This window comes from Lissotriton vulgaris, chromosome 3_2 (assembly GCF_964263255.1).
Source record: "Lissotriton vulgaris chromosome 3_2, aLisVul1.2, whole genome shotgun sequence".
Classification (NCBI taxonomy): Eukaryota; Metazoa; Chordata; class Amphibia; order Caudata; family Salamandridae; genus Lissotriton; species Lissotriton vulgaris.
Genome location: NC_141690.1, coordinates 149210600 through 149237334, shown reverse-complemented (window position 1 = coordinate 149237334; position 26735 = coordinate 149210600). Strand labels below are relative to the sequence as shown.

The following is a 26735-nucleotide window of genomic DNA, read 5'->3' as shown; positions in this document are numbered from 1 at the left end:
GGGAATTTAGGTGCGGATGGTCCGTGGATTGCCCCCGCAGGGCCGACGGTGGCTACCGCCAGCCTGGCGGGGGCAATCCGCCCGCCATCCTAATGGGCCCCTTAGTGTTTGTACATATTCACTATAAATGCCATAGTAGGCTTATTCTCGCGGTTTTGAGCCCATTCCTAAAATGGTATGCCTTGGAGGGAATCACGACAAATTTGGAAGAAATTATTTGTCAAGACAGAATGGTTTCCTAATGAGTGCTATGATTTAATTAAAAACTGTTGTCTGCAAAATGTTGCATCTATTTATCACTTTAGTGACACTTGTCTTCAGTCGAAGATGGCTTAATATTCTTGCATTTCACTTTTGTAGAATAAAGGAGTTAGAACTGTCTGAGAAGAAATTACTTGAAAGAGTGGAACAAATCACTGGAGATATGCACATCCTGGAAAATGTCAATTTACGTATTAAGTGCAGACTCCAGGATATTCAAGTTGAACTGCAAGAAGTGGTAAGTGGTATCTCAGACATTTTATAGCACAAATCATAAAATAAGAGAGGCATTCGTTAAATGGGTCTGCTTTGGTTACGCCCCCTTCCATTTTCTTTCATTGAGCATTATTATAATAGGCAGATTTTATGGCAGCTTCTGTCATTGCTTTATATGTTAAACCGAAACTCAAGGAGCAATTTTTAGTCCATGCACCCATTCCACATTTGCTTTGAAGGCAGAAGATAAGTGATCATAAAGCTTTGATTAATTATTTGTTATGTTTTGAGTTACTTTGGCCCTTTATCACATAATTTTCAGCAACTCTGCCCACGTGTAATTGAGGTAGTCGCTTTATGAGGTGACCAACTCAAAAATCAAGGCAATGTTTTTGTTATGATATGTTATGTTTATATAACTTTTAAAGCGCACAAATACCCGGAGGTGTCTTGGCACTGATCCTGACCATATGCCCTGTGGGAAAGCAAGAGGGAAAGAAATTCATAAAAAAATAACCAGGTTTTCAGATCTTTTCTAAAAGAGGTAAGCGAGTTGGCAGCTCTCATGTCTACAGGGAGCATTTTCCATAGTTTAGCCGTGCCATGCTCCCCAGTTCGATCCAGGAGAAAAAACTTTTTAGAGATACTGGTCCTATATTATTTAAACGCTTTATTATAGGTTAGGCAAAGTGCCTTGAACTTAATACAGTGTGCCACTGGCAGCCAATGAAGTTTCCGAATGTCTTCGCCAACTGATTGATACTTCGGTAAGTTCAATAAAAGCCTGGCAGCTGGGTTTTGCGCCATCTGACGTTTTTTCAGATGTTGTTTCTGTATCTCAAGATAAAGACTGTTACAATATTCTAATTTAGATAGTATTAGTTACAACCGTCCTCCTGGAATCAGGGGGAATGTAGGGCAGGACCTTCTTCAGTTTCCTTATCAGGTAGAAGGTAGCCAACACTGTGGCATTGGCACGTTGGGAGAAGGTAAGTTTACTATTAATCAGGACCCCCAGGTTCTTTGCCTTTTCTACCGGTTTGGTAACTCTCTGATTTCAGCAGGCCACCATAGTCCATCACATCTTGGTTGGAGATTACCAAAGATCACCAAAGATCCCCACTTCGGTTTTGTCCGAATTCAATTTGAGGCAATCCTTCTCATCCAGCTACTGATTTCCCTCCTGCAGTTTTGAAACTGCTTTTCAGGGGATGCTTGATTTTTATGAACTCCAATCACAATCTGTTTGTCGTCGGCGTATGATGTTAAGTTGAAACTGAATTGTTGGACCAAAGGAGCCAGTTCAGAGACATAAATGTTAACTAAGGGCAACACAATGATGATGGTGACTCAAACCATAGACACCTTCTGTCTGGTATTGAAAAGAACCTTATAAAAGCTGTAGAAACGTATACTTCTGCCCTACACATCATACATCTCTATTTTGTTACACACTTAGATATTTGAACATGCCTTTGCCAGGTATCATAGCAACCTAACAAATATTTTTTCAGAGAAGCAGGGAGAGATTTTGATAGGTTGTCAAGAAATCAACTGGAGAAAAATCACATTGCTGGAATTCCGAGAACACATTTATTAGCCCTTCTTTCTATAAAGCCCTAAAATATTTCTGAGGTAAAGTAGACTGGCAGTTCCAGAAAATATTTACTGACACTGGTTTCAACATCTGAGTAGAGTCCTGTGGTGGCAGCCCCTGGGGATACCAGGGCATTGACCCACTGCCTTGCTCTACCGCTATTGCTGGGCTTGTTCCAGCTTTTACATGAAAAGTAAAACAAACAATCCCATGGATCATATGTTTGCATGTAAAAGCCGTATCTGATAAGGATTTCTAGCTGCAGAATCCTCATCTCAGAATATTCCACAGGCATTAGACTGGATCTGGAAACATTTGGTGAGTAGTACCCCTGCACACAGGTGGGTGCCGTCGACGTCCAGGTCTGCGTGGCGTTGGCAGCATTGTCCACGCCAGAAGTGACATGCCCTGTGTCTATACAGGCACCTCCCAAGCGTGTTTAGTTCAGTTCTTTTGTTTCCGCACCAGTCAGTGCAGATCAGGAGAGAGCTACACCTAGTCACTTTTTAACTGACATTTTGTTGAAGAATTTTGAAACTTTGTTTCCTGGTTGGTAGGATGCTCACCAGAAAGGCAGTTTTTAAACCATGCAGCACCTGTGACCGGCAGATGTCAGTGAGGGATCCATACTTGGTTTCCCTTTGGTGTCTTAAGCAAGACCACGACAGCAGAACATGTGAGGATTGCGGCACCATGCATCCCAAAGTGCTATGGGAGTGGTCCTGCATACTCCTCACCACCCGACGTGAAACAACTCTGTGACAATCCAGATCTCAGTTGTGAGGAAGGTCCTGACACAGTTTGCAAAGTTGTACCTGGCTATTGTTGTACCACAAGAAAAATGAGTCATAGTCGAGAAAGTTGGGTAAGTCCCACATAAAAAAGAAGTCGAAGGGGTCTTCAATTTCACAGCACAAGTCTTTGGATGAGTCATGGTCTGTCAGCACTTGAGGCTAAGTTCTGTGGTGGACCTGCACCTGGAATGTCTCCACACCTTCCTAAGTTTACGGAAGCTGGAGCGGCCCCACCCAACTGAAGGAATTTTATGTACCTCATCTTTGAGCGGTCTCAACCCTCTGGAGCGCCCTCGGGCCCCACAGGTCTGGTAGGGGTGCCTACTGGTCTACTACCAGCAGATGCGCCCTTAGCTCCTGTTGGTACCCGGGTATCCATTTACGGATTCGGATTCGGAGTGACACCGGTGAAGCGACTTTAACCTTCCCTGGTGCCCCTTCCAGTGCCAACCCCCCTGACACCACCAACGTCTTGCTGTGGTGTCGTCCCATCATAATTTCACACTTTCATACGGAGCCAAATGGGCTTTGTTCCGGGGTTTGATTCTGCCCTGACCGGGCGAAGGCTCTCCATATCAGAGTCAGCGCCTTTTTATGTCACATGCCTGGATTGGGTTATGAGTGGGAGGGGTCTGCGTAACCTTATGGCTATCAAACAGCTGATCCTGAGGACACCTGATATGAGGATTTGGTGGATGCCAGTGGCCTGGTCACCTCCCCAGACATTAGCCTGGTCTTTCCTCCTATCGTGGCCACGGAGGAAGGTGCCTAATTTACTACAGTGGTACAGAGGGCAGCTGAGGTCCTGGACCTTAGGCTGCTCACAGGGGCAGCCAAGACAAACATCTTCACGGATATGCTTCAGTGGGGAGTTGTCCCCATAGAACCATTACTGTCAATTACTCAAGCCCTTACAGATATCCTTTGTGGGGTCTGGTCCAAGCCCACCTGCACAGGGGCTCCTGTGCATAGGACGATTGCCCACTACCCTGCCACATGCAACCCCAGTTTCCTCACACAGCACTGCACCCCAGAGAGCTTGGTGGTACAAGCCTCCACTTCCAAAATCAGCTTGGCGTACTCCCAACCATCCCACTGGATATGGAATCCAAAAGGCTCGGTACCTTCAGGAAGATTATGTTCTATTTTTCCAAAAGATACTGCGGTCGGTGAACACCACATTCTGCTTAGGCCGATACTCCCATACCATCTTGGGCTTCGTTGCGCTAGTGCACCCAAAGGTCATGGAGGTGTCCTGAGCAATACTCTTTTCGGGGGATGTCCGATCTTTGCTCATGGACATGCCCTTTGCTGGCTACCATGTGTTTGGTGAGATGGCGGACTCAGTGCTGGAGCGCTTCAAAGACAGGAGATCTATGGGCAGGCCTTGGGCTTTTTTTTTGGACCTGTATCAACCACAGGCAACTTTCCGCCTTTTTCCTGGCCATGGGAGGGGTTTCAAACCACATCTCTACACTCCCAGCCACCACGGCCAGCAAGTTTCGCAATCTTTTTGTGGCCGAGGATGCGGTTTCCACAGACCACGTGGTACAGACAACCAGAAATTGGATGGTCCACCACCCCCTGACACCTGCCACCTACAACCCTTTAGTTTTCCCTCTGACCATCAAAGGTATTCAGTGGGGGCAAGATATGCCACCACTTGCACCACTGGAGGTCAATAACATCCGGCGGTTGGGTTTTGCAGTTCGTTCAAAGGGGCTACTCCCTCCCCTTTGTGATTAACCCCTCCTAAGCCACCAACTTACAACAAGTTGACAGAGGACTACCTCTCCTTGCTTCATCAGGAAGTGTTAACCCTCTTAGCCAAGGGAGCTATAGAGAGGGTGCCCGCATCAGAAGTAGTTCATAGTTGTTATTTCCACTACTTTCTGGTGCTCAAGAAGGATGGAGGTCTTTGTCCTTTCCTAGACCTGCACCTTCTCAAACTTTTCCTAAAAAAGGAGAAATTCAAAATGCTCACACTTGCTTAAATTTCTCGGCCCAAAACCCGGGAGAGTGGATGGTAGCATTAGACTTGCAGGATGCCTATTTCCATATCCCCTTCCTGCCTGCCCATAGATGTTGCCTGCGGTTCATGGTGGGTCAAGAGCACTTTCAGTTTCCTGTACTGCACTTCGACCTTACCAGCACCCCTCTGGTTTCATCAAAGTGATGGCGGTGGTTGCAGCTCATCTGCGGATGTAAGGGGTTCCAGTCTTTCCTTACCTCAACCCAGACAGTCTTCTCCCACCTCCAAACTATGATGAACCTTCAGCACTCACTTGGGTTCACTATCAACATGCTGATTTCCTCTCAGACGCTCCCTTTCATCAAAGCTGGTCTGGACACAGTGCAATTTCGGGCTTTCCCTCCCAAGCTGTGAGTCCAGTATATGAAGGCTATGATACTGATGTTTTAGCCTCTGTCCTGGATTTTAATGAGAATGATCCTGAGGTTGTTGGGCCTCATTGCATCCTGTATCTTGTTAGTAACGCATGTCTGCTGCAATATGCAGGCTCTGCAGCGGGACCTGAAGTCCCACTGGGCACAGCATGAGGGAAATCTTGCTGGCATGGTTCAGACCCCAGAGGGAATGGAAAAAGATTTCTGCAGTGGTGGCTAAGGAACCACGATTGGGTCAGTGGCAGACCCCTCACCCTTCCCCAACCACACCTAACTGTAGTGACAAATGCATCAGTCCTGGGATGGGGCAACCATCTGGGAGAGGTGGAGATCAGAGGACTGGTCTCTGGTGGATTTTAAACTCCACATAAATCTATTGGAGCTTCAGGCGATCCGATTAGCATTGACAGCCTCTCTTCCTTCAATCTGGGGAAGGCAGACATATGTGTTCATGGATAACACCACTGTCAGGTGGTACTGCAACAAACAAGGCAGGGTGGGGTCATGAACCCTTTGTCAAGAGGCATTGCATCTCTGGATATAGCTCAAACACCGGGCCATAGTGGTTCAACACATGGTGGGCTCTCTGAATGCCAGAGCAAACAATCTCAGCCGTCGGTACCTCCCAGCAGATTCCCAATGGTGTCTCCACCTGGAGGTGACACCTGGTCTCTTTCAAGAGTAGGGCTAACATTTGTTAGATCTGTTTTCGGATCACTGACATAATATCTATTAACAAAATATTCCCATACACCAATGTGAACACAATAATATCGATAGCCAAAATATCAACATCCTATCTTAATAATATAAATGACTAAAATATTGAAAAAATAATATATATGTAAAAAATATTGATGTACAAAATATCGTTTTTATATATAAAAATAATGTTGAATAAATTAAATAATAAAAATATTTTTTTTTTTTTTGGATGTAATGTACATTGTAACAAATATAATAAATACATTTAATTAAAAAACCTTAAACATACATTTCTAAAAAGCAATATATAAATGTATATTTACTTTAAAACAATTCATCAACTAATAATTTAAATGTATTTTACAATGTTATACATATATAAAAATGTACAAATAAATATATATATACATAAACCTATAACATCAAATCTAATTAAAAAAAATATTACAAATTAAAACATTAAAATATTTAATACTTTTACAATAGGGAAAGTGTTGGATAGCATTGGGGTAAACATTACTATTCCCACTTCAGTGAGTGCAACAAAAGGGTAAATGTTGGATAGCGGAGGGATAAAAATTACTATTCCCACTCCATTGAGTGCAACAATAGGGAAAGTGTTGGATAACGGAGGGGAAACATTTACTATTCCCACTCCAGTGAGTGTAACAGTAGGGAAAGTGTTGGATAGCTGAGGGGTAAAAATTATTATTCCCACACCAGTTAGTGCAACAGTAGGAAAATTGTTGGATAGCGAAGATGTAAAAATGACTATTCCCACTTCAGTGAGTGCAACAGTAGGGAAAGTGTTGGATAGTGGTGAGGCAACAATTACTATTCCCACTCCAGTGAGTGCAACAGTAGAGAAAGTGTTGGATAGTGGAGGGGAACAATTTACTATTCCCACTTCAGTGAGTGCAACAGTAGGGAAAATCCTGGAAAGCAGAGGGGTAAACATTACTATTCCCACTCCAGTGAGTGCAACATTAGGTAAAGTGTTGGATGACGGAGGGGAAAAATTACTATTCCCACTCCAGTGAGTCAAACAGTAGGGAAAGTGTTGGATAGCAGAGGGGTATAAATTATTATTCCCACTCCAGTGAATGCAACAGTAGGTAAAGTGTTAGATAGCAGAGGGGTAAAAAATTATTACGGTGCCAGGATGCGTGTTTCCGGTCCAGGGAAGACATGGCTTGGCAGTTCAGGCTGGACTGTTCCCATGAGGCACAGGGTCAAGACTGATTTGCATATAGCTGTGTCTGAACTGGGGTGCAAAGTGAGCTAAAGAATAATGATGGATTGAACCAGATCTGTGACTGTGGGTGAGTGTTTGAAAATTTTCAGCACTCCGTCCATCATCTCCTAGTGTTTGCTTTGTTTGCCCTAAGTTGGCAGGGTATGCCCAGACAAGGGTCTCTTGCTCACTTTGACACTGGATTCAAGCTAGCCTGGCTGATGAGGGCTGTTAGCCCAAACCCGGTCCCAGCATGCTTGTTTCCGGTCGAGGGAAGACGTACCTTGGCAGTTCAGGCTGGACTGTTCCCATGAGGTACAGGGCCAAGACTGATTTGCATATAGTTGTGTCTGAACTGGGGTAGCTAAGTGAGCTAAAGAATGATGACGGATTCAACCCAGATATTTGACTGGGGGTGAGTGTTTGAAAATTTACAGCACTCCGTCCATCATTCCCTTGTGTTTGCTCTGTTTGCCTTAAGTTGGCAGGGTATGCCCAGATGTGGGTCCCTTGCTCACTTTGCCACTGGATTCAAGCTAGCCTGGCTGATGAGGGCTGTTAGCCCGCCACCGGTTCCAGGATGCTTGTTCCCAGTCCAGGGAAGACATGGCTTGGCAGTTCGGGCTGGACTGTTCCCATGAGGCACAGGGTCAAGACTGATTTGAATATAGCTGTGTCTGAACTGGGGTGGCAAAGTGAGCTATAGACTGATAATGGATTCAACCCAGATCTGTGACTGGAGGTGAGTGTTTGAAAATTTTCAGCACTCCGTCCATCATCTCCTTGTGTTTGCTTTGTAAAAATTAATATTCCCACTCCAGTGAGTGCAACAGTAGGGAAAATCTTGGATAGCGGAGGGGTAAAAATTACTATTCCCACTCAAGTCAGTGCAACAGTAGGGAAAATGTTGGATAGCTGAGGGTAAAAATGTACTATTCCCACTCCAGTGAGTGCAACAGTAGGGAAAAGTATTGGATAGCGGAGGGGTAAAAATTACTATTCCCACTCCAGGGAATGAAACAGTAGGGAAAGTGCTGGATAGCCGAGGGGTAAAAATTACTATTCCCACTTCAGTGAGTGCAACAGTAGGGAAAGTGTTGGATAGCAAAGATGTAAAAATTACTTTTCCCACTCCAGTGAGTGCAACAGTAGCAAAAGAGTTGGTTAGCGGAGGGATTTAAATTACTATTCCCACTCTGTTGAGTGCAACAGTAGGGAAAATGTTGGATAGCGGAGGAGTAAAAATTACTATTCCCACTTCCGTGCGTGCAACAGTAGGGAAAGTGTTGGATAGCGAAAATTTAAAAATTACTATTCCCACTCCAATGAGTGCAACAGTAGGAAAAGAGTTGGTTGCGGAGGGGTTCAAATTACTATTCCCACTCTGTTGAGTGCAACAGTCGGGAAAGTGTTGGATAGCAGAGGAGTAAATATTATTATTCCCACTGAAGTCAATACAAAAGTAGAAACAAACAAAATGTCAACAATACAAAAAAATGTAAAACAAAAAAATAAAACATATATAAAAATATTAAAAATTACAAAAGATAGAAACATATTATAAGGTTAAAAAAATCAACAAAATGACCTACACACATTATTCCATAAAAATTTCAAAAATAAATTTCAAATAACTATATTTAATAGAAGTTAATTATAATCAAAAACATTAATTGTTACATAAAATAATTATTTTTTATTTCCTACCCTATAACACCACACAATTCACCACACACATCTACATTTTCAAAAAAATGTACTTCCATAATTCACATAATTGTCAAATAAGCAAATATTATTAATTAAAAAACGAATTAAAACAGTTGAAAATGAATTTACTCCAAACATTACCCCTGTAAAACCAAAATCCACACACACAATAAAAGTAAACAAATGGCATTAATATTTATCAATGAATGAATGAATAATAATGAGCAACTAATTATGAATTAATGAAACCAAAATACTTTCCACCCTCTACCCCAATAAATGCCACAACACACAACTAAAAATAATTACACAATTTCCATAACTTATTTTACATTATTACATTATTATCAATTAACAACGTATTAATTAATTTAAAATAATTTACTTCCCACCCTTTACCACTATAAACCCCACAACTCACATCTCAAATTCATTACCCAATTGCCATATTTAATTCTTAATTAATTAATTACCATTATTTAAAAAATGGTTATTAATTCATTTTAAATAAATTACTTCCCACCCTATTCCACTATAAACCCCACCACCCATTCCTAAAAAATTACACAATTAACATAATTAATTACATACTATTTAATTAATTAATATTAATTGGCAAACAATTGATAAATAATTATTAATACATTAATTCCAACAGTTAATACTATACATTTTAAATTAAATATATATTAATATATAAAAACTATTATTACATGGATTAAAATTAAATTACTTCTCACCCTATTCCTCTATAAACCCACAACCCGCTCCTACAAAAATGATACAATTAACATAATCAATTAATTATTAAGAATTAACAACGAATTAATACTTAATTAATAATAAATGAATTCCCACAAATAATACTATCAAATCTAAATTAAATAAATACTAATAAGTATCTGTTAACCATTTCCTTGCCTTCTTTGCGGCCGGAGCTGCCAGCCTCTCACCCGCTCCAGCACTTTCGGCCAATCGCAGCGCCTGGAGGTGCTTGAAAATCACTAGCGGGCTCCCGCAGCCCGGGTCCATCTGTTAGCTGTTTCCTTGCCTTCTTTGCGGCCGGCGCCACCAGCCTCTCACCAGCTCCAGCACGTGCGGCCAATCACAGCACCCGGAGGCGCTTGAAAATCACAAGCAGGCTCCTGCAGCGCGGGACGCGCGCGGATGTGCCCGGGCCAATGGCAGGCCCGTCTGCGCCCCTCAGCGACTGGAGAAGGCTGGGCTGGGACCCCCTCTTGACCCTACCAGCTGTGGATCAAGATTTACCAAGTAACGAGGTGGGTTTATGTATACCTAAGGACTAGTTTTGCCCTGTCCTGTAAAGTTTATTTTAAGGATTAGAGCATTTGCTTTTTTTAAATGGGAAGGTTGAAAGCCATGCCGCTCCAAAAAGTACTGATGCCACTTTAGATGGCTTCTTGCAGAAGGCAGTGGGGGCTATTAACAAAGAAATCGAGACTCTCATTAGCCCCACTGTCTGTATTGGATACATATAAAACTCAGTCTGCCCAGTTAACCACCCACCCACTTATCTACAGACACTTCCAATTTAATGCCACCTGTTACATCCCCCATTTTGATGTTGCAGCCTTGTCCCCCTCTTCTCCCGCTTACTCCTTCTAATATTATTTCGAGCCAAGGAGTCCCAGGTGGAAAGTCAAAAGGCTTGGAGGCACCAACATGCACATCTATGGGGGAGCAGTGCATGGTAGGAGGAAAAAGACCACGTATTGACCTGACTGGAACAGATCAGCGTGCCACGGGACATTTGCAAAAGGTTAAGAGATAAAAGCAGATCTTGTTGAGCAGGAAGGCCGATCAGGTCTCAGAATGAAATGGACATTGGGACACCTCAATTCGGAAAAATGTTGTTGGACTCCTTGGAGCCCATCTTGCGGCGACTGGGCCATATTGAAGAGCAACTTGGCCAACTGCTGTTGGTCTCAGGGACTTTAGATGGTCAAAGTAAACATGTTGGGAGGCAGTTTTTAAAAATCACTTTGGGGGGAACGGAGATAACGCCGCCATTGGTGGCTTTAAGGGAGGGAATACCGTAATAAAGGAGCCCCATTGCTACATGCAGTGAGAGTAATTCCTTTTAGACTTCCCAGAATGAGAGCGTCACCTCTAGCCACCTTGCGGGTCATGCTGCTATGGCATCCGGACAGGAGGGCATTCATAAAGGCAATGGTGGGGCCACTAATTCATTAAGACCAGACAGACGCTGTAGGGAGGGTCAAACAACAGCGGAAAAGCCCCCAGAGGGTTGTACACATGGTAGTCCAAGAAGACAAGGAGCTGATGTTACATTAAATCTTCCCCTGGAATGTGCGCCCTTCACCATGGTTTTGACAGGGGTTTTATCCCCACCCATCAGGTCTTTCTGAATGTTGCCAGAGCCTCATGAATAAATCTGCTTATTGGTGTACTAACAAAATTCAGTCCCAACTACCTTTGACCTTTGACCCTGTCCTCAGGTGGGTCATCCCGCAGCCGCCACACGGTCCTCCTGTGACGCTGCCCCCGCTGTCGCCTTTCCCCTGCAGCTGCCTGGTGCTGCGTGAGTCTCCTCTGGTCCTGCCCCTCGTTTTTCACTGTTGCCTTGGAGTTTGTTTTTTGTATTTTGTAATCCCCATCTTACTTCTGCTGTGCCCTTTGTACCCCCTTTTTGCCTTCTGTGCCCCCTTTCCCCCGTATTGCCTTCTGTGTCCTCTCCCCGCTTTTGCTCGGTTTCCCTCTGTGCCATCTTTCCCGCCGCTGCGTCCCCGCGGCCCCGCCCCCGATGTTCCCATTCGCCGCCCCACTCCCGCCTCCCAGCTGCTCCTCCCTCCCACAGCCCCTCATATGGAAGCAGCACAGCGGCCGCGCAGCTGGTGCACCAAAGGCCAGCCCATCTGCGCCCGGCCGCGCCTAGACTGTGCCCAGCGCCAGAACCCCTGGCCCCCGCAGGAGCCAGGGCACACGACTGACATACGACACCACCACCCTCAACGCACTCACCACCGGACGCTCGCCCGCCTGCTACCGAGCCACCCCGAAACGAACCCACGGACCCTTCGCCTGCCAAACCTGCAAATTCACATGCCTCCAAACCTGCACCCCGCCCACCGAAAAAAGCAACAACAACAACAACAACAACAACCTCAAGTGCATCCTCCTCAATGCCCGCTCCATCCACAAACACGCCATCGAACTCTGGGACCTCCTCGATACTATAGCACCTGACGTCGCCTTCCTCACGGAAACCTGGATGAACACGTCCTAGGGCCCCCGACATCGCCATAGCCATCCCAGACGGCTACAAAATCACCAAGAAGGACCGCGTCAACCAAAACAGAGGAGGAATCGCCATCATCTACAGGAACACCATCAGCTCCACAACCAACGCCGAAAACGCAATCTCTGCCGCCGAACACCAACACTTCCAGATCCACACCAACCCCAAGACCACACTCAGAGGAACCCTCATCTACAGACCCCCGGGCCCGCGCACACAATTCAGCTAAACCTTTGCTGACTTCATCTGCCCGCACGCCCTAGCATCACCCGAATAAATCCTCCCAGGGGACCTGAACTTCCACCTGGTGAACAACAACCACAGCAACACCACCACCCTGCTCGACAACCTCACCAACCTCAGACTCAAGCAACTGGTGAACACCCCCACCCTCTACGCCGGCCACATGCTCGACCCCATTTTCTCCGCAAGCAACCACGTCTCCTTCAGCCACACCACCAGACTACACTGGACAGACCACAGCTGCATCCACTTCACTTTCAAGAAAACCACATCCCACCACCACACGCAACAGATCCCCCGCAGATGCTGGAGCAAAGTCACTACAGACCAGCTAACCACACCGCTGGGCATCAACCCCCCAGTCGACACCCCTAACACCAACAACGCAGCCCAGAATCTCGCACAATGGATCACCAACTGCGACGACGACCTCGCTCCTCTCAAGAACCCCCCCAGGCAAGACCAGCAACAGGAAAGCCATGTGGTTCACTGACGCCCTCAAAGCCTCAAAGAAATCCTGCTGAAACCTCGAAAAAACCTGGCGCCACGAACGGACAACAGATAACATTACAGCCCTCAAGAACGCCACTCGTGAACACCACCAGCTGATCCGCATCACCAAAAGGACATCGTTCAAAGACCGGCTGGACAACAACACCCACAACAACAAGGAACTCTTCAACATAGTAAAAGAACTCTCCAACCCCAGGGCCAGCAACAACGGCATCGCACTGTCGCAAGACCTCTGCAACTCCCTCGCCACGTTCTTCTACCGCAAGATCGCAGACATACACGACAGCTTCAGCACCCAAACCCGGCCTCCAGCCAACGAACCAACAATCACACCCACCACCCTCAGCACCTGGACCCGCGTCAGCGCTGAAGACACCACCCACGTCATGAACACCATCCACTCTGGCTCTCCCTCTGACCCATGCCCTCACCACATCTTCAACAAAGCCGACACCATCATCGCACCCCACCTCCGGAACATCATAAACAACCCCTTCTCGTCAGCCACCTTCCCAGAAAGCTGGATGCACGCAGAGATCAACGCCCTACTGAAGAAACTCTCAGCCGACCCTAAAGTCCTCAAGAACTTTCGCCCCATTTCTCTCCTTCCCTTCCCGGCTAAAGTCATCGAGAAGACCGTCAACAAACAACTGACTGCATTCCTCGAAGCAAACAACTCGCTCGACCCATCCCACTCCGGATTCCGAGCCAACCATAGCACAGAGACCGCCCTCATCGCAGCCACCGACGACATCAGGACCCTGATGGACAATGGGGATATAACCGCCCTCATCCTCCTAGACCTCTCAGCCGCCTTCGATACCGTCTGCCACCGCACCCTAACAACCTGGCTCCACAACACTGGGATCCAAGGAAAAGCCCTGGACTGGATCACCTCGTTCCTCTCCGACAAAACCCAGAGAGTCTGCCTCCTTCCCTCTCTCTTCACGGCCACCAAGATCATCTGCGGCGTACCCCAAGGCTCCTCGCTCAGCCCAACCCTCTTCAATATCTACATGAGCCCCCTCGCCGCCATCACTCGCAATCACAACCTCAACATCATCTCCTAGGCTGACGACACCCAGCTGATACTCTCCCTCACCAAAGACCCAGCCACCGCCAAAACCAACCTCCAGGAAGGAATGAAAGACGTTGCGTAATGGATGAAGCTCAGCCGGCTGAAACTCAACTCAGACAAGACGGAGGTCCTCATCTTCGGACAATCCCCATCCACCTAGGATGACTCCTGGTGGCCCACGGCGCTGGGCACTGCACCGACACCCACGGACCACGCTCGCAACCTGGGATTCATCCTAGACTCATCCCTCACGATGACCAAACAAGTCTACGCCATCTCATCGTCATGCTTCAACACCCTGCGCATGCTCCGAAAGATCTTCTGGTGGATCCCCATTGAAACCAGAAAGACAGTCACCCAGGCCCTCATCACCAGCCGACTGGACAACGGGAACGCCCTGTACGCAGGAACCACAGCCAAACTCCAGAAATGACTTCAGCACATACAGAACGCCCCCGCACGACTCATCCTCGACATCTCTCGCCGCAGCCATATGACACCCCACCTGAGAGACCTGCACTGGATCCCCGTCAGCAAGAGGATCACGTTCAGGCTCCTCACCCACGCACACAAAGCGCTCCACGACATGGGCCCCGACTACCTCAACAACCGCCTCTTGTTCTACACTCCCACCCGCCAGCTCCGCTCCGCCAGCCTAGCCCTCACCATTGTCCCACGGATCCGCAGAACCACAACTGGAGGAAGATCGTTCTCCTACCTGGCCGCCAAGACATGGAAATCCCTCCCCGCACACCTACGACTGTCCCAGGACCACCTCACCTTCAGTAAGCACCTCAAGACCTGGCTATTCGAGCATTAACAGCACCCCCCTCCCTTCAGCGCCTTGAGACCCTCACGGGTGAGTAGCGCGCTCTAAAAATGTATTGATTGATTGATTGAACTAAACTGGCACAATCATATCATTATGGCGAAGAGGGTGAGTTTGCTGGTAAAAACACAAAAGAACAGAGAACGGGACTGTGTGATACTAATTTTTAATGACAGGAGGTGCTTTGATTTGGCTCTGGGTCATCTTCGAACCTCTCCTTTCGAGCAGATACAGGGGCGTCATTAGCGTTTTTTCGCAAGTCGGTGGAAAATGGTTTTGACTTTTTTCCACATAAAACATCCAGTAATCACATTAACATACAGGAGTATGAGCCTTGCCCTCACCCGGATGTTCTTTCTCCTATGCTCAATTCAGTAGTGGAGGGGCATGACTTAAATTCTGCCCCTGGTGAGCCCCCTTTCAATTGTAAGCAGGAGGTTCCAGTTACAAGGATTCATAAACCACGCCTCTTAGAATCCTATCCTGGAATATTGCAGGCATCCGCCCGAAATTAGAAAATGAGAGGTGGCTAAAGTATGTCAAGACCTTTGACATCGTCTGTGTGCAAGAAACATGGTATAGGGAAAATATTGTGTTAGATGGTTATTATAGCTTTAATGTTCATGCAATGGCCTCTCCAGCAGGGAGGGCAAAGGGGGGCTGGGGACATTGATCTCTGTTAGCTATGGGTCCATTGAGCCGGAGGCCATTATTGATACGCCTTGGTATCAACTTATTCTCATCACAAAGTTGTTTCAGGCCAAGATGCTATTCATTAACTGCTACTATAACATCTTTGACCATAATATATGTGATGTCATTGTCGCTCTTAGGGAGGAAATTGATAAGATCGCTGGAATGTGGCAGCCCTTATGTATTTACTGGTAGGGGGATTTTAATTGTACTTTATGCGGGAACAGTTCAGATCAGGTGTGTGTGCTTTTGGATACGGAGGGCCAACCAATGACACACTTTACGCTCACCCTGCAAGGTGATGCCCTAAACGCTATCATTACTATAAATGATTTTGTTTTTGTGGATACCTTGGTTAGTAACCTATTAATACAATGTCCAACTTATTTAGATAGAGGCAATGAAAGTGTTTTTATGTTAGTATCCAGAATCTTTGCTCTTTTGATAACTAGTTTTAAAGTAGAGCCTCATAACGCTAGTGATTATAACCACTTCACTGCCTTTCTACAGGTGATCATCATCGGTCCCTCCAATACAATCCAAACCAAGGGGTGAGACTAAAATGGAGCAAAATAATTCCCTCCAAATTTGAGGAGTAAATTGTTAAACATAATAAAGGTTCCATTTTAAAATGTTTGGAGCAATATTCTCCCCAGATAGGATTATACAGGATTTCCAATCAATTTGCAGGGATGTGTCTGTAAAATTGACCACCTCAATAGGAAAAAAGGAACCCTAGGAGACAAAATGGTTTGATGCTGAGTGTACTAGAGCCCAGAGGGATCACAAGAAGTCACTGCATATACTAACGTGAGATAAAACCCTAATCAAAAACGTGAGGCAGGCATATAAAAACAATCAATCAGAGGAAGGAAGATTTGAGAAGAGTAGTATGGGAAGACCTAGAGAGAGCTAGTGAGCTGAAAGATTCTAAGAGCTTCCGGGAAGTAATAAACTGCCCCCTGTTTTCGAAGGACGTAAGGGGTACAGATTCATTGAAACTTTATTTGGTTTGTTACAACCATAAAAGTATACACTATACATTTCATAACAACCTTGTAAAAACACATAATATGCAACATTTATAAAATTACAACTCAGTCATTTCCTGGAAGATAACACAACTCCTTTTGTTGTTACACAATATCCTCCTAGGTTGTTAAAATCACAATGAATTAAACATATATAACCGAACGTTCCAAGCGTAATACATACATTAAAATGCAATCTCATTTTATAATAGGGGGGTTACTAACACATATAACTCTGTACACTGGAGAAACACCCTAACTCTACTCATATATTTCCCCAATGCACAGGCTATATCCAAATTTGTCATTCCCACTAGGAGTTTTGCAGCTTGCTTCCTATTCATAATCCTGTATTTTTAAATATCGGGCATAAAATCTCCTTACTTATATTAAGGACCATCCTACAGTCTAATAAAATATGTATAATATCACAAGAGGTACTTCACATGCAAGTGCAGTTACCATCACTTTTTATCATGAGATTTTTGACGCTATTATTTATATAACAGGGATGTATTCCCATTCTCACTTTTAATACCCCTCGTCTTAAATGCTGATTCGGTAACCTATCTAAGTAAGGGTAGGGTTGGTCTTCTGAAGCCCATACTTGGGTCATATGGGACACCGATATTTTTTGCCGGAGATACTCTTGATCGCATATACGGGACACGTCAGCTCCCAATGATGGTAGTTCTTTTTTGCCTATGTTGACGTGTCCTAACTGCATATCTAGTTCCCAGCACACCATATGCTTCTTTTAATGAGACTCTTGTTTCTTTTGCCCAGGATAACTCACTAGAGGCAATTTCCTCCCTACACCACTGTGAGATTTTTTGGGGGTGCTCCCCGGTCCCTAGACGCTGCCAAAAGCGTATTAGGGCCATCCTAGTGGATGTTGCCCAGGAGGTAAATCCCAACTCTGATCTCGCTGCTTGTACCATTGATGATTTTGGCAGCGAGAACAAGCTTTTCAGGATCATACCTTCCTCGTTATCCCAACATTTTTTCCCGCTTAGGAAGAGAACCTCTGATTCATATAGAAATTGCGCGGGGACCATTGCTAGGTATGCCTTTATAACCGGCCCGTCTGACATGTCTCCATAGAAGCTATTAAATCTTTTTAGGTTCTTCATAGAAGCCGTTGCCCTCATTTTTAATGCTTCCAGATGGGTGGTCCATTTCAAACTGCCCGTGAACCATATTACCAAGTATCTATATTCAGTTACCTTCTCGAGTAATTCCGTGCCTAGATGTCAAGAGAACCGGGCCTTACTTTTACGGAAACATAATTTTTTGGTCTTTTCCATGTTTACTACTAGTTTTTTATTTAAGCAGTATTTATGGAACATGTTTAATTTCCTCTGCAGGCCTATCTCTGTCTGGTCCATGATCACCAGATTGTCTGCATATGTTATGTTATGTTATGTTATGTTATGGTGCTTTTATATAGCGCACGGCTACTCGAAAAGAGTGTCCCGGCGCTTTCCACCTGCAGCTCAGAGTAAAAATAACACAACAAAGCAAGAACAGAATCAGAAACAAAAAGGAAGACAGTAAAAAGGCCTAAAGATTAAAAAGCTAGGTCTTCAGGCTCTTCCTGAACTGTAGCAGATTGGCAGTGTTGCGGAGCGAGAGCGGAAGCGAATTCCATAGCTGGGGAGCTTTACAGCTGAAAGAGCGCCCCCCCGCACGGGCCTTCCTCACCCGCGGGACCACCGCTGTGAAAAGGGATTCCGACCGCAGGGAGCGGACTGGACGATAGAAGGCCAGTCTCCGCCGCAGATATCCGGCTCCTGATCCAAACAGAGCCTTGTGCATCAGCGTCAAGGATTTGAACAGAATCTTCTTCCGGATCGGCAACCAATGGAGCGTCTGCAGCAACCCGGAAGCTCGAGCTCGTCTTCGCAGGCCGAAAATAGCCCGGGCGGCGGAGTTCTGCACCACCTGTAGGCGCTGGACCAGATAGTCAGGGAGGCCGAGAAAGAGGGCATTGGCGTAGTCTAGCCTTGATCCAACAAGAGCCTGCACAGTAATCCGCCTGTGCTCCTCAGACAGTAGGGGCAGGAATTTGCGGAGAATTTTCAAAATTCCATAACAGGTGCCGGCCAGACCGAGAATATGTGTTCTCAGCGACAGCTGGTTGTCCAGCTTGACTCCCAGATTTTTAGCCACCAAGGAAGACTGTGCGGGAGGACACATATCGGACGGCCACCAGTGCTGCCACTCCGGATCGGTAACGCAACCAAAGAATAGAACCTCAGACTTGCTAGAATTGGCCTTCAAACTGTTCCACTGGAACCAGTCAAAGACCATTACCAGACAGTCCCGAATTCTCTCTCCATCAAACTCCTGGTTTTTACCGCATGTGAAGAGGAGTTGCGTATCGTCGGCGTAGGAGACGATCTGGGCCCCATATGCCTCCACCACAGCCGCCAAAGGGGACATAAAGATGTTGAACAGCGTGGGGCTCAACACAGAACCCTGTGGAACCCCAACTCCCAGTGGCGGCATCTCGGCAGAACTCTGGGAAACCCAGACTGTCTGGCGGCGGCTTTCAAGGAAAGATGTAAACCATTTGAGCACCGTCCCCCTGAGGCCGATGTCATGAAGCCTAGCTAGGAGCGCCTTGTGGGGGACGGTGTCGAAAGCCGCCGACAGGTCTAACATGACCAACATGGCCCTACCGCCGACGCCCAAGGTCTCCCTGATGATCTCAGTGACCTCCAACAAAGCCGTTTCTGTACTAAAATTAGGACGGAAACCGGATTGGGATGGGTGGAGCAGATTGTTAGCTTCCAGAAAGCTCGACAGGACGCCGTGGACGTGTTTTTCAGTAATCTTAGCTAGAGCCGGGAGAAGTGAAATTGGCCTATAATTGGCCAAAGCCTCGGCATCAAGACCCGTTTTTTTCAGGAGGGGGATCACCATCGCTCTTTTCCAAGAGCTAGGGACCCTCCCCTCCCTCAGGGAGGCATTGCATATAGCAGACAGGATATGTGATTACCTCCTAGCTTTGGTCTAGCCCCTCTAACCTCTCTTAAATTCCGAGGTAGGTCCGCTATAAACAGAGAAAAAAGCAACAGGGATAGAACGCACCCCTGCCTCAGGACAATCCGCTGTCCTCGTCCAGGATTACCTGGACCCAGTTATTTGTATGTAAGGCCTGAATAAGGGCTAACAGGTCAACTTGTATCTTGTAGCCTACCAAGGTTGACCATAGCTGCTCCAAGCCTACAAGATCGAATGCCGCCCGAAAATCTACAAAACAACAAAACAGGTTACCCCTTTGCTCTATGGACTTCCGCGCTACCGCCCAGAGGGCAAAACAATGATCCACCGTTGAGTGCCCTTCTTTAAATCCCCCCTGTTCTGGAGGTACTATACAGTTATCCTCAGCCCAGTCTTTTAGCAAACCTAAGATTATTTTGGAAAATACTTTTCCCCCAATATCCAAGAGGTTTATCAGGCGATAATTTTTAGGGGAGTTTAAATCGCCTTTTTTGTGAATTGGTCTAATGATAGCCCCTTTCCAGCTATCTGGTAAGGTTCCTGTTTTTAGTATTCTTAAGAACATCTTTGAGAACAGATCCGCCCACCAATGTATTTTTGTTTTTATAATGATGGCGGGTAGATTGTCTGGGCCAGCAGCTCGTGTCAAATTTAGGTTGGCTATTATAGTTTTAATAGGGTTTCTCACTTTTCAAATATATTTAACCCGCAGGGAATTACCCACCAGGAGATAAGCGTAAATGTCCCATTTGATTTAAGTACTGCACTTCAACTGAGTTCTTCCATGACAGTATCTGAGGTAGAGGAAGCTTTAGAGAAAGGGGTACATATCAAAGCCCCAGTTCCGGATGGGGTTCCCCTTGATGTGTTTAAGGCTAATCCTCCCCTCTGGGCACCCTTCCCGACAAATGTTTTTGAGCAGCAATAATTTGGCCCATTCCATCATCTTGGAAAGAGGCTGTAGTGGTGCCGATGTTCAAAAAGGGAAATAAGGATGACCCGGCCTGCTACATGCCGATTTCTCTAATCGGCCTGTACTGCTAAGGTTTTGGGGGGGGTTATCTTGGCACATCTTGAGGTTTGGGCGGATTCCACTGGGCTTATGTCCCAAACATAATATGGATTTCGGAGGGGCAAGGGATGAATGAACAGTGTTTAAATTTGTCATTGATCATGGGCAAGTACATGAGGGCAAGGAAGGGGTCACTCCACCTTGCCTTCATGGACTTGTCCAGTGCTTTTGATATGGTCAATAGGGAGATATTATTGGCCCAGGTGGATGAAATGGGCTTTGAAGAGTCTCTATTACCCGCTTGCGTAGGCTACACGTGTCCACTACGGTCACTATACGATTTGGCCCTGGGGTAGGGAGGACCAAGGCTATTGCTTCTACAGAAGGAGTTCACGAGGGATGCATACTGGCCCCTTTTCTTTTTCTTTTATACACAAATGGGTTAGAGTCATCTCTGATAGAGCAGGCCCTAGATTTTCCCAGGATTGTAAGCAAGTCGGTTCCCTTGGTATCGTATGTTGACAATATGGTCTTAATGGTCTTAACAGCCAACAACCTGCAGAAGTCTTTGAATTTTTTATGATTTTATGGCAGCACTTGGCCTAAAAAGTATATTTTACCAAATCCTATGTATTGGTGTGTGACCCGAGTCAAACTAAAACTAGAACATTCATAGTCATGGGCAAAACCATTGACAAAGTGTCCAATTTTACATATTTGGGGAACATTTTTAATAACAAAGTGCACTGGGACCACCTCATCACGACTAGTGTCCAGCACACTAGGCGGGCAACTGAAGGCTTATTTCGCTTTGCTTGTAAGTTGGGTCATAAGCCGGTTGCGGAACTAGTTACCCTATATAAGGCAAAATGCTTGTCTGTCGCAACCTACGGGGCAGATGTGTGAGGGCCTCAATAAAGCACCCAGCTTCAAATCTTAAAAAATAAGTTCATAAAAAGATTGCTGATGACCATAAAAAGTGTTCCCACAGCCTTTTGTCACTCTGAGGTAGGGTTGGGTTTTATTGAGGACCGAATTAAGATTGCTCCATTGGTCCGTTGGGCTAAGATTTGGTTGTCAGAAGATCTACAGTTCTCAAGGGATATTATCGGGGACTGTATGGCTATGGATAATGCCTTGGCGATTTGTTAAATTTAAATTTGAAGAAATAGGGCTAGGGTATCATTATGACAACCCTGCCAGTATCCACGCAAATTCGAAATTGATTATAAAAGATGCATATTTTGCTGAGTCAACTAAATATCGCCAACAACCGGGTTTGCTTGGTCAGTACCCTTTACACCAACAATAGTATCTGTCTTTTATTATGAACATACAGCCCCAATTTCTTTTGGCTAGGTTTTGCCTGTGCACGTTGCACTTTCTTGTGGCCTTCCCCAACCCGGCTAGCTGGTGTGAGAATCTAACCCGCTGCCCATGTAATAATTTGGCCCACCAAAGCTCTTTACACCTTATGCTATTTTGCACACTCTACAAAGAGCCAAGAGCAAGGTTTCTCATCCCAATCTTGAGAGAAATGCGCCCGTTAACTATCAGGAGGGTTTTTATACCCTACACTCTCTGTCTACTGTGGCGATTTGCACTGCTATATTAAACTTTATTAGAGCTGCACTTGCTATAAGAAAACGGTTTGAATTGTAAATGTAAATTGTGTCTTGTTGTTTTTAAAACAAATTCCTTTTAAATCTCTCTCTTTTATTTTTTAGACTCAGATTTTTCGAGGCATGAGCTATATTATTCTATGAATTGGACACGAAATTGAAAGTTATTTGTCTGTAAAATACTTTTATGATCCATTTTTTAACCGAATAAAGTTATTTTTTTATTTGATTTTGATTTAATAAGTAATCAAATTTAATTAATTTATGTATATTATTAAATTACTCCCAACCCTATTCCCCTATAAACGCACAGCCCGCTCCTAAAAAAAACCACAATTAACATAAATACCAATTAATTAATTAATAAGAATTAACAACCAATTAATAATTAATTCATAATAAATTAATACCCACAATTGACACTATAAAATCTAAATTAAATAAATACTAATAAGTAATAAAATCGAATTCATTTATTATAATGAAATTACTTCCCACCCTATTCCCCTATAAACCCACAACCTGCTACAGCACTAAACGCAAAATTTAATTAACATAAAATTAACACATATATTAAAAAACAGAAGCAATACTTATACAAAAAAATAGATCACATACTTTCAAAATACATACTAAAATACACAACACTAATTTAAACATCAATATTTTAAACAACAATATTTTTGCAAACGATTTTACTAACTTCGATGTTTTCAGAAACGATATTTCTTACCTTAAAGTCGATATTCTTGACCACAATATTCTTGCTGTCGACATTTCTGTATCACAGTATTTCCAACTCAATATTTGTATTTGATGATATTTAAAACTCGATATTCTGTAAGTGTACCATCTGTTCTCATCTGCTGAGAATGTGCAGTGTCCACAGTTTTTCGTGCTGGTGTTTCCAAGTCTGCTATCGCTCGGAGACAAGTGGATCTCCGGCCACCTGTATGCCTTTCAGCAGTACCACTCTTGCCCCGAGTTCTCAAGAAGATAAAGAACGGCCAAGCCCAAGTCATTCTTGAGGTTCCGGATTGAGCATGGAGAGTCTGGAATCCAAACCAGTTTATCATGAGTTTTGGTCCTTCAATCAGTTGCCTCTTTGGAAGGATCTCCTGTCACAGCAACAGGGCAGTGTCCTGCATCTGAGTGAAAAAGCTTTTCCTATTTTGTATGCGTGCTGCACAGTGCAGCACACATGCATGAATTATGGGACCCCATCTATATTTAAGTTAATGACCAGGGAAAAGAGAGGACAACATCAAGGTAAACATACTTAGGTTCCCCCGTGGTCAAATCGTACTTTCTTATGTGGCAAGGCTCATCAGATTAATCAGTTAACCTTCTTAGTAACACAGGTACAACAAATTAAGTACTTTCATTTTACATGTTTCATTTCTTTTTTCTTTTTCTGTAGTATATCAAAAATATTTATTTCTTTTTTTAGAACATTTCTTGTGTATACATCAAGTTCATTAATTATGATTCAATCAATTAAAAATACAATGAGAAATACCATGATCTTTACAGTGTATTAAAAAAACCCAATTATTTTCACATTACAGAACAATAGGGCCCTGTCTCTCACACACCAACCATCAAACACACTTACTCATTCATACACCTTCACATTTATTCCAATCCCAACAAAAACTATTTCTAAGGTTGAGGTAACACAGGTGATGTTTGTGTATTTTTCACGCCAGGTCTACGCGCGTTTCGGTGGGTTGAGACCACCTACCTCAGGACCAGATCAGAAAGAGTTTTATTCTCTCCTTGACACCTTTCGGAGCAGGGGAGACGAGGCAAGACGACCGTATATATCGGCAAAAACCATTCCGGTTTGGAAAGTGAGGAACCAAAAGGGAATTGACATGGACCATACAGTATGAATATAAAAGAGGAACCAAGACTGTATTCTCCCATTTAAAGCAAAGGACGTTTCATTATGAGAGCTACATTATAAAATGCCTGCGTCAGCCCCCCAAATCAAGAGAAAGAATACTCCCTAATTGATGTATCTATGATAAATTTGGGGGTATGTTTGTTTATCTATTACAAAGAGAAGTCTATATCTAAATATAGAGGGATCCAGATACCTTTGGTTATCAACAAGCTTAAGGTACCCTGCACACACACGCTGAGGAGAAAATAAAACTCTTTCTGATCTGGTCCTGAGGAAGGTGTTCTCAACCCACTGAAACGCGTGTAGACCTGGCGTGGAAAATACACAAACAACACCTGTGTTACCTCAACCTTAGAAATAGTTTTTGTTGGGATTGGAATAAATGTGAAGTTGTATGAATAAGTAAGTGTGTTTGATGGTTGGTGTGTGAGAGACAGGGCCCTATTGTTCTGTAATGTGAAAATAATTGGTTTTTTTAATACACTGTAAAGATCATGGTATTTCTCATTGTATTTTTAATTGATTGAATCATAATTAATTAACTTGATGTATACACAAGAAATGTTCTAAAAAAGGAAAAATATATTTTTGATATACTACAGAAAAAGAAAAAATAAATGAAATATGTAAAATGAAAGTACTTAATTTGTTGTACCTGTGTTACTAAGAAGGTTAACTGATTAATCTGATGAGCCTTGCCACATAAGAAAGTACGATTTGACCACGGGAGAACCTTAGTATGTTTACCTCAGTGCAGCACACATGCCAAGGTAGAAAAGCACAGAGAAATTAAAAAATTTCTACGTTTAATGCCTGCTTTTTAGTGGCATTAATTGTTGGCAGTAAATCTTTTCTACTGATGTTTGTGAATAGGATTTAGCATCAAAAAGCATGGGTGTTAGCACAAGCAGGCCCATATCAGTCACCCCTAAGGTAGTCCCTAGCTAGCCGTATGGGCAGGATGCGCTGTAGGTAAAAAGTAAGACTTATTCTCTCAAAGTCAAAGTCAAATTTTACTTTATTCGGTTAAAAATTTAAAACCACCAAAGCACTGCAATATTTCATGGGGTAAATAACACATTACAAACAACCATATAATATTAATGACACTTTTACAAGTAAACATAACACCATCAAGAAAAACACTTGGCATTCAAATAAATAAATAAGTCTAAAAAAATGTATCACCCATTAAATTTTCCATATGAAGACCCATAATTCATTAACCAGAGCATCACATCACAAAGTTTCTATTTAAAAAGTCACCTATAGGTAAGAAGGTGGAGGAAAGGTTCAACTATGTCTGTACTTTATTTCTTCGCCTGATAGCCCCCGTGATGTAGCTAGCTACCCCAAAGCACACCACAGAGGATCCCAACATTTGCAAATAGGCCAAAGCTGGCCTAACTTGCTCAAAGTTACGGCCCTTTAGCAATGGCAAAATTAATTTCTTGCGCAATAAAACTTAAAAATCACAGAAAAAAAACATATGTAAAGTTTTCTGCTCTGAGAAATTGTCACAAGAACAGGGCCCCAAGGCCCCTTCCTTGGAGAAGCCTTTTGGAAATGATAATAGCCATGGTAGCATGTTATACTTGAACCTTAATAATACATACAGATGATAAGGCTTGTTTATATAGGTTAAGTATGGCTAAATTTCTCTCCCTATACTCAGCATTACAAAGCTCCTGACTGAGGGTTTTTGCAGTTCCCTTTCTTCCCTCATCATCATTACCCTGTTCAAAAACTGAAACGTTATGGCTTTAATGGCTGCCTTGCCTAATACCCCAGGGTTAGTAAATAGATCAGGGCTACCCAATAAATCCATTTGGGTTTTGACATATCGTAACCACGGGATATCAAGAGCTCTGTCTAAAGAGATACAATCTTGGATGACCAGTTGATTTAGGTTAGGTGGCTGTTGTGCCCAAGTTCTTAGCCAGCCTAATAGTGGGGCCACGGCAATCTGATCTAAAATGTAGCCCACTCCAAGGTCCTCATGAATATTAAACGTAGCAGCAGAGGCTGGGAGCGACAACAACTTACGAAAAAAGGTGTTCTCTGCCGCTTGGATTTCGCTAGCATCTGTGTGGCCCCATATAGCACCATTGGGTCACACTTAGCATTGTATATTTTCATGATGGCCGGAAGTGGCTTAGAACCTAACCGTTTTACAAACCCTAACAGAGCCCCAGTCGCCCTAGCAAGGGTATTCTTTTTGAGGGCACGCTGCATGACCCAGGACCTTCTATCGTCAAAAAGAATCCCTAAGTATGGGAAGGCTGGTACTTTAATGAGCTCTAGCCCTTTACAAAATGTTTACCCTTTTTGCCCGTCCTCCTCCTATTGACATTGAATGCGACTTTTTAAAATTAGTTATTAAATCTAGAGAGTCCATAAAATCAATAAAGCAGTCTAAAAGCAGTTGTAACCCTCTTGCCGTTCTTGCCACTAACACTGCATCGTCTGCATTCAATAATGCAGGGGTCATTTTTTAGCCTGCTCTTGGGATATCCTTACAGGATGAGATTAGTGCATTACCTAAGTTGTTAATATAAAGCGTAAACAATAAAGGAGCAAGGATACATCCTTG

At 44.1% G+C, this 26735-nt stretch overlaps 1 protein-coding gene across 1 annotated transcript in view; it reads left to right on the top strand.

Annotated features, from left to right (window-relative positions):
* C3_2H4orf50 (chromosome 3_2 C4orf50 homolog) overlaps nt 1–26735 on the top strand; it is a 369543-nt gene that overhangs the window by 46840 nt on the left and 295968 nt on the right. Inside the window, exon 2 of the mRNA XM_086964107.1 lies at nt 361–499. Within this exon, the coding sequence (XP_086820233.1) occupies nt 361–499 (139 nt within the window). The remainder of the gene's footprint in view (nt 1–360; nt 500–26735) is intronic.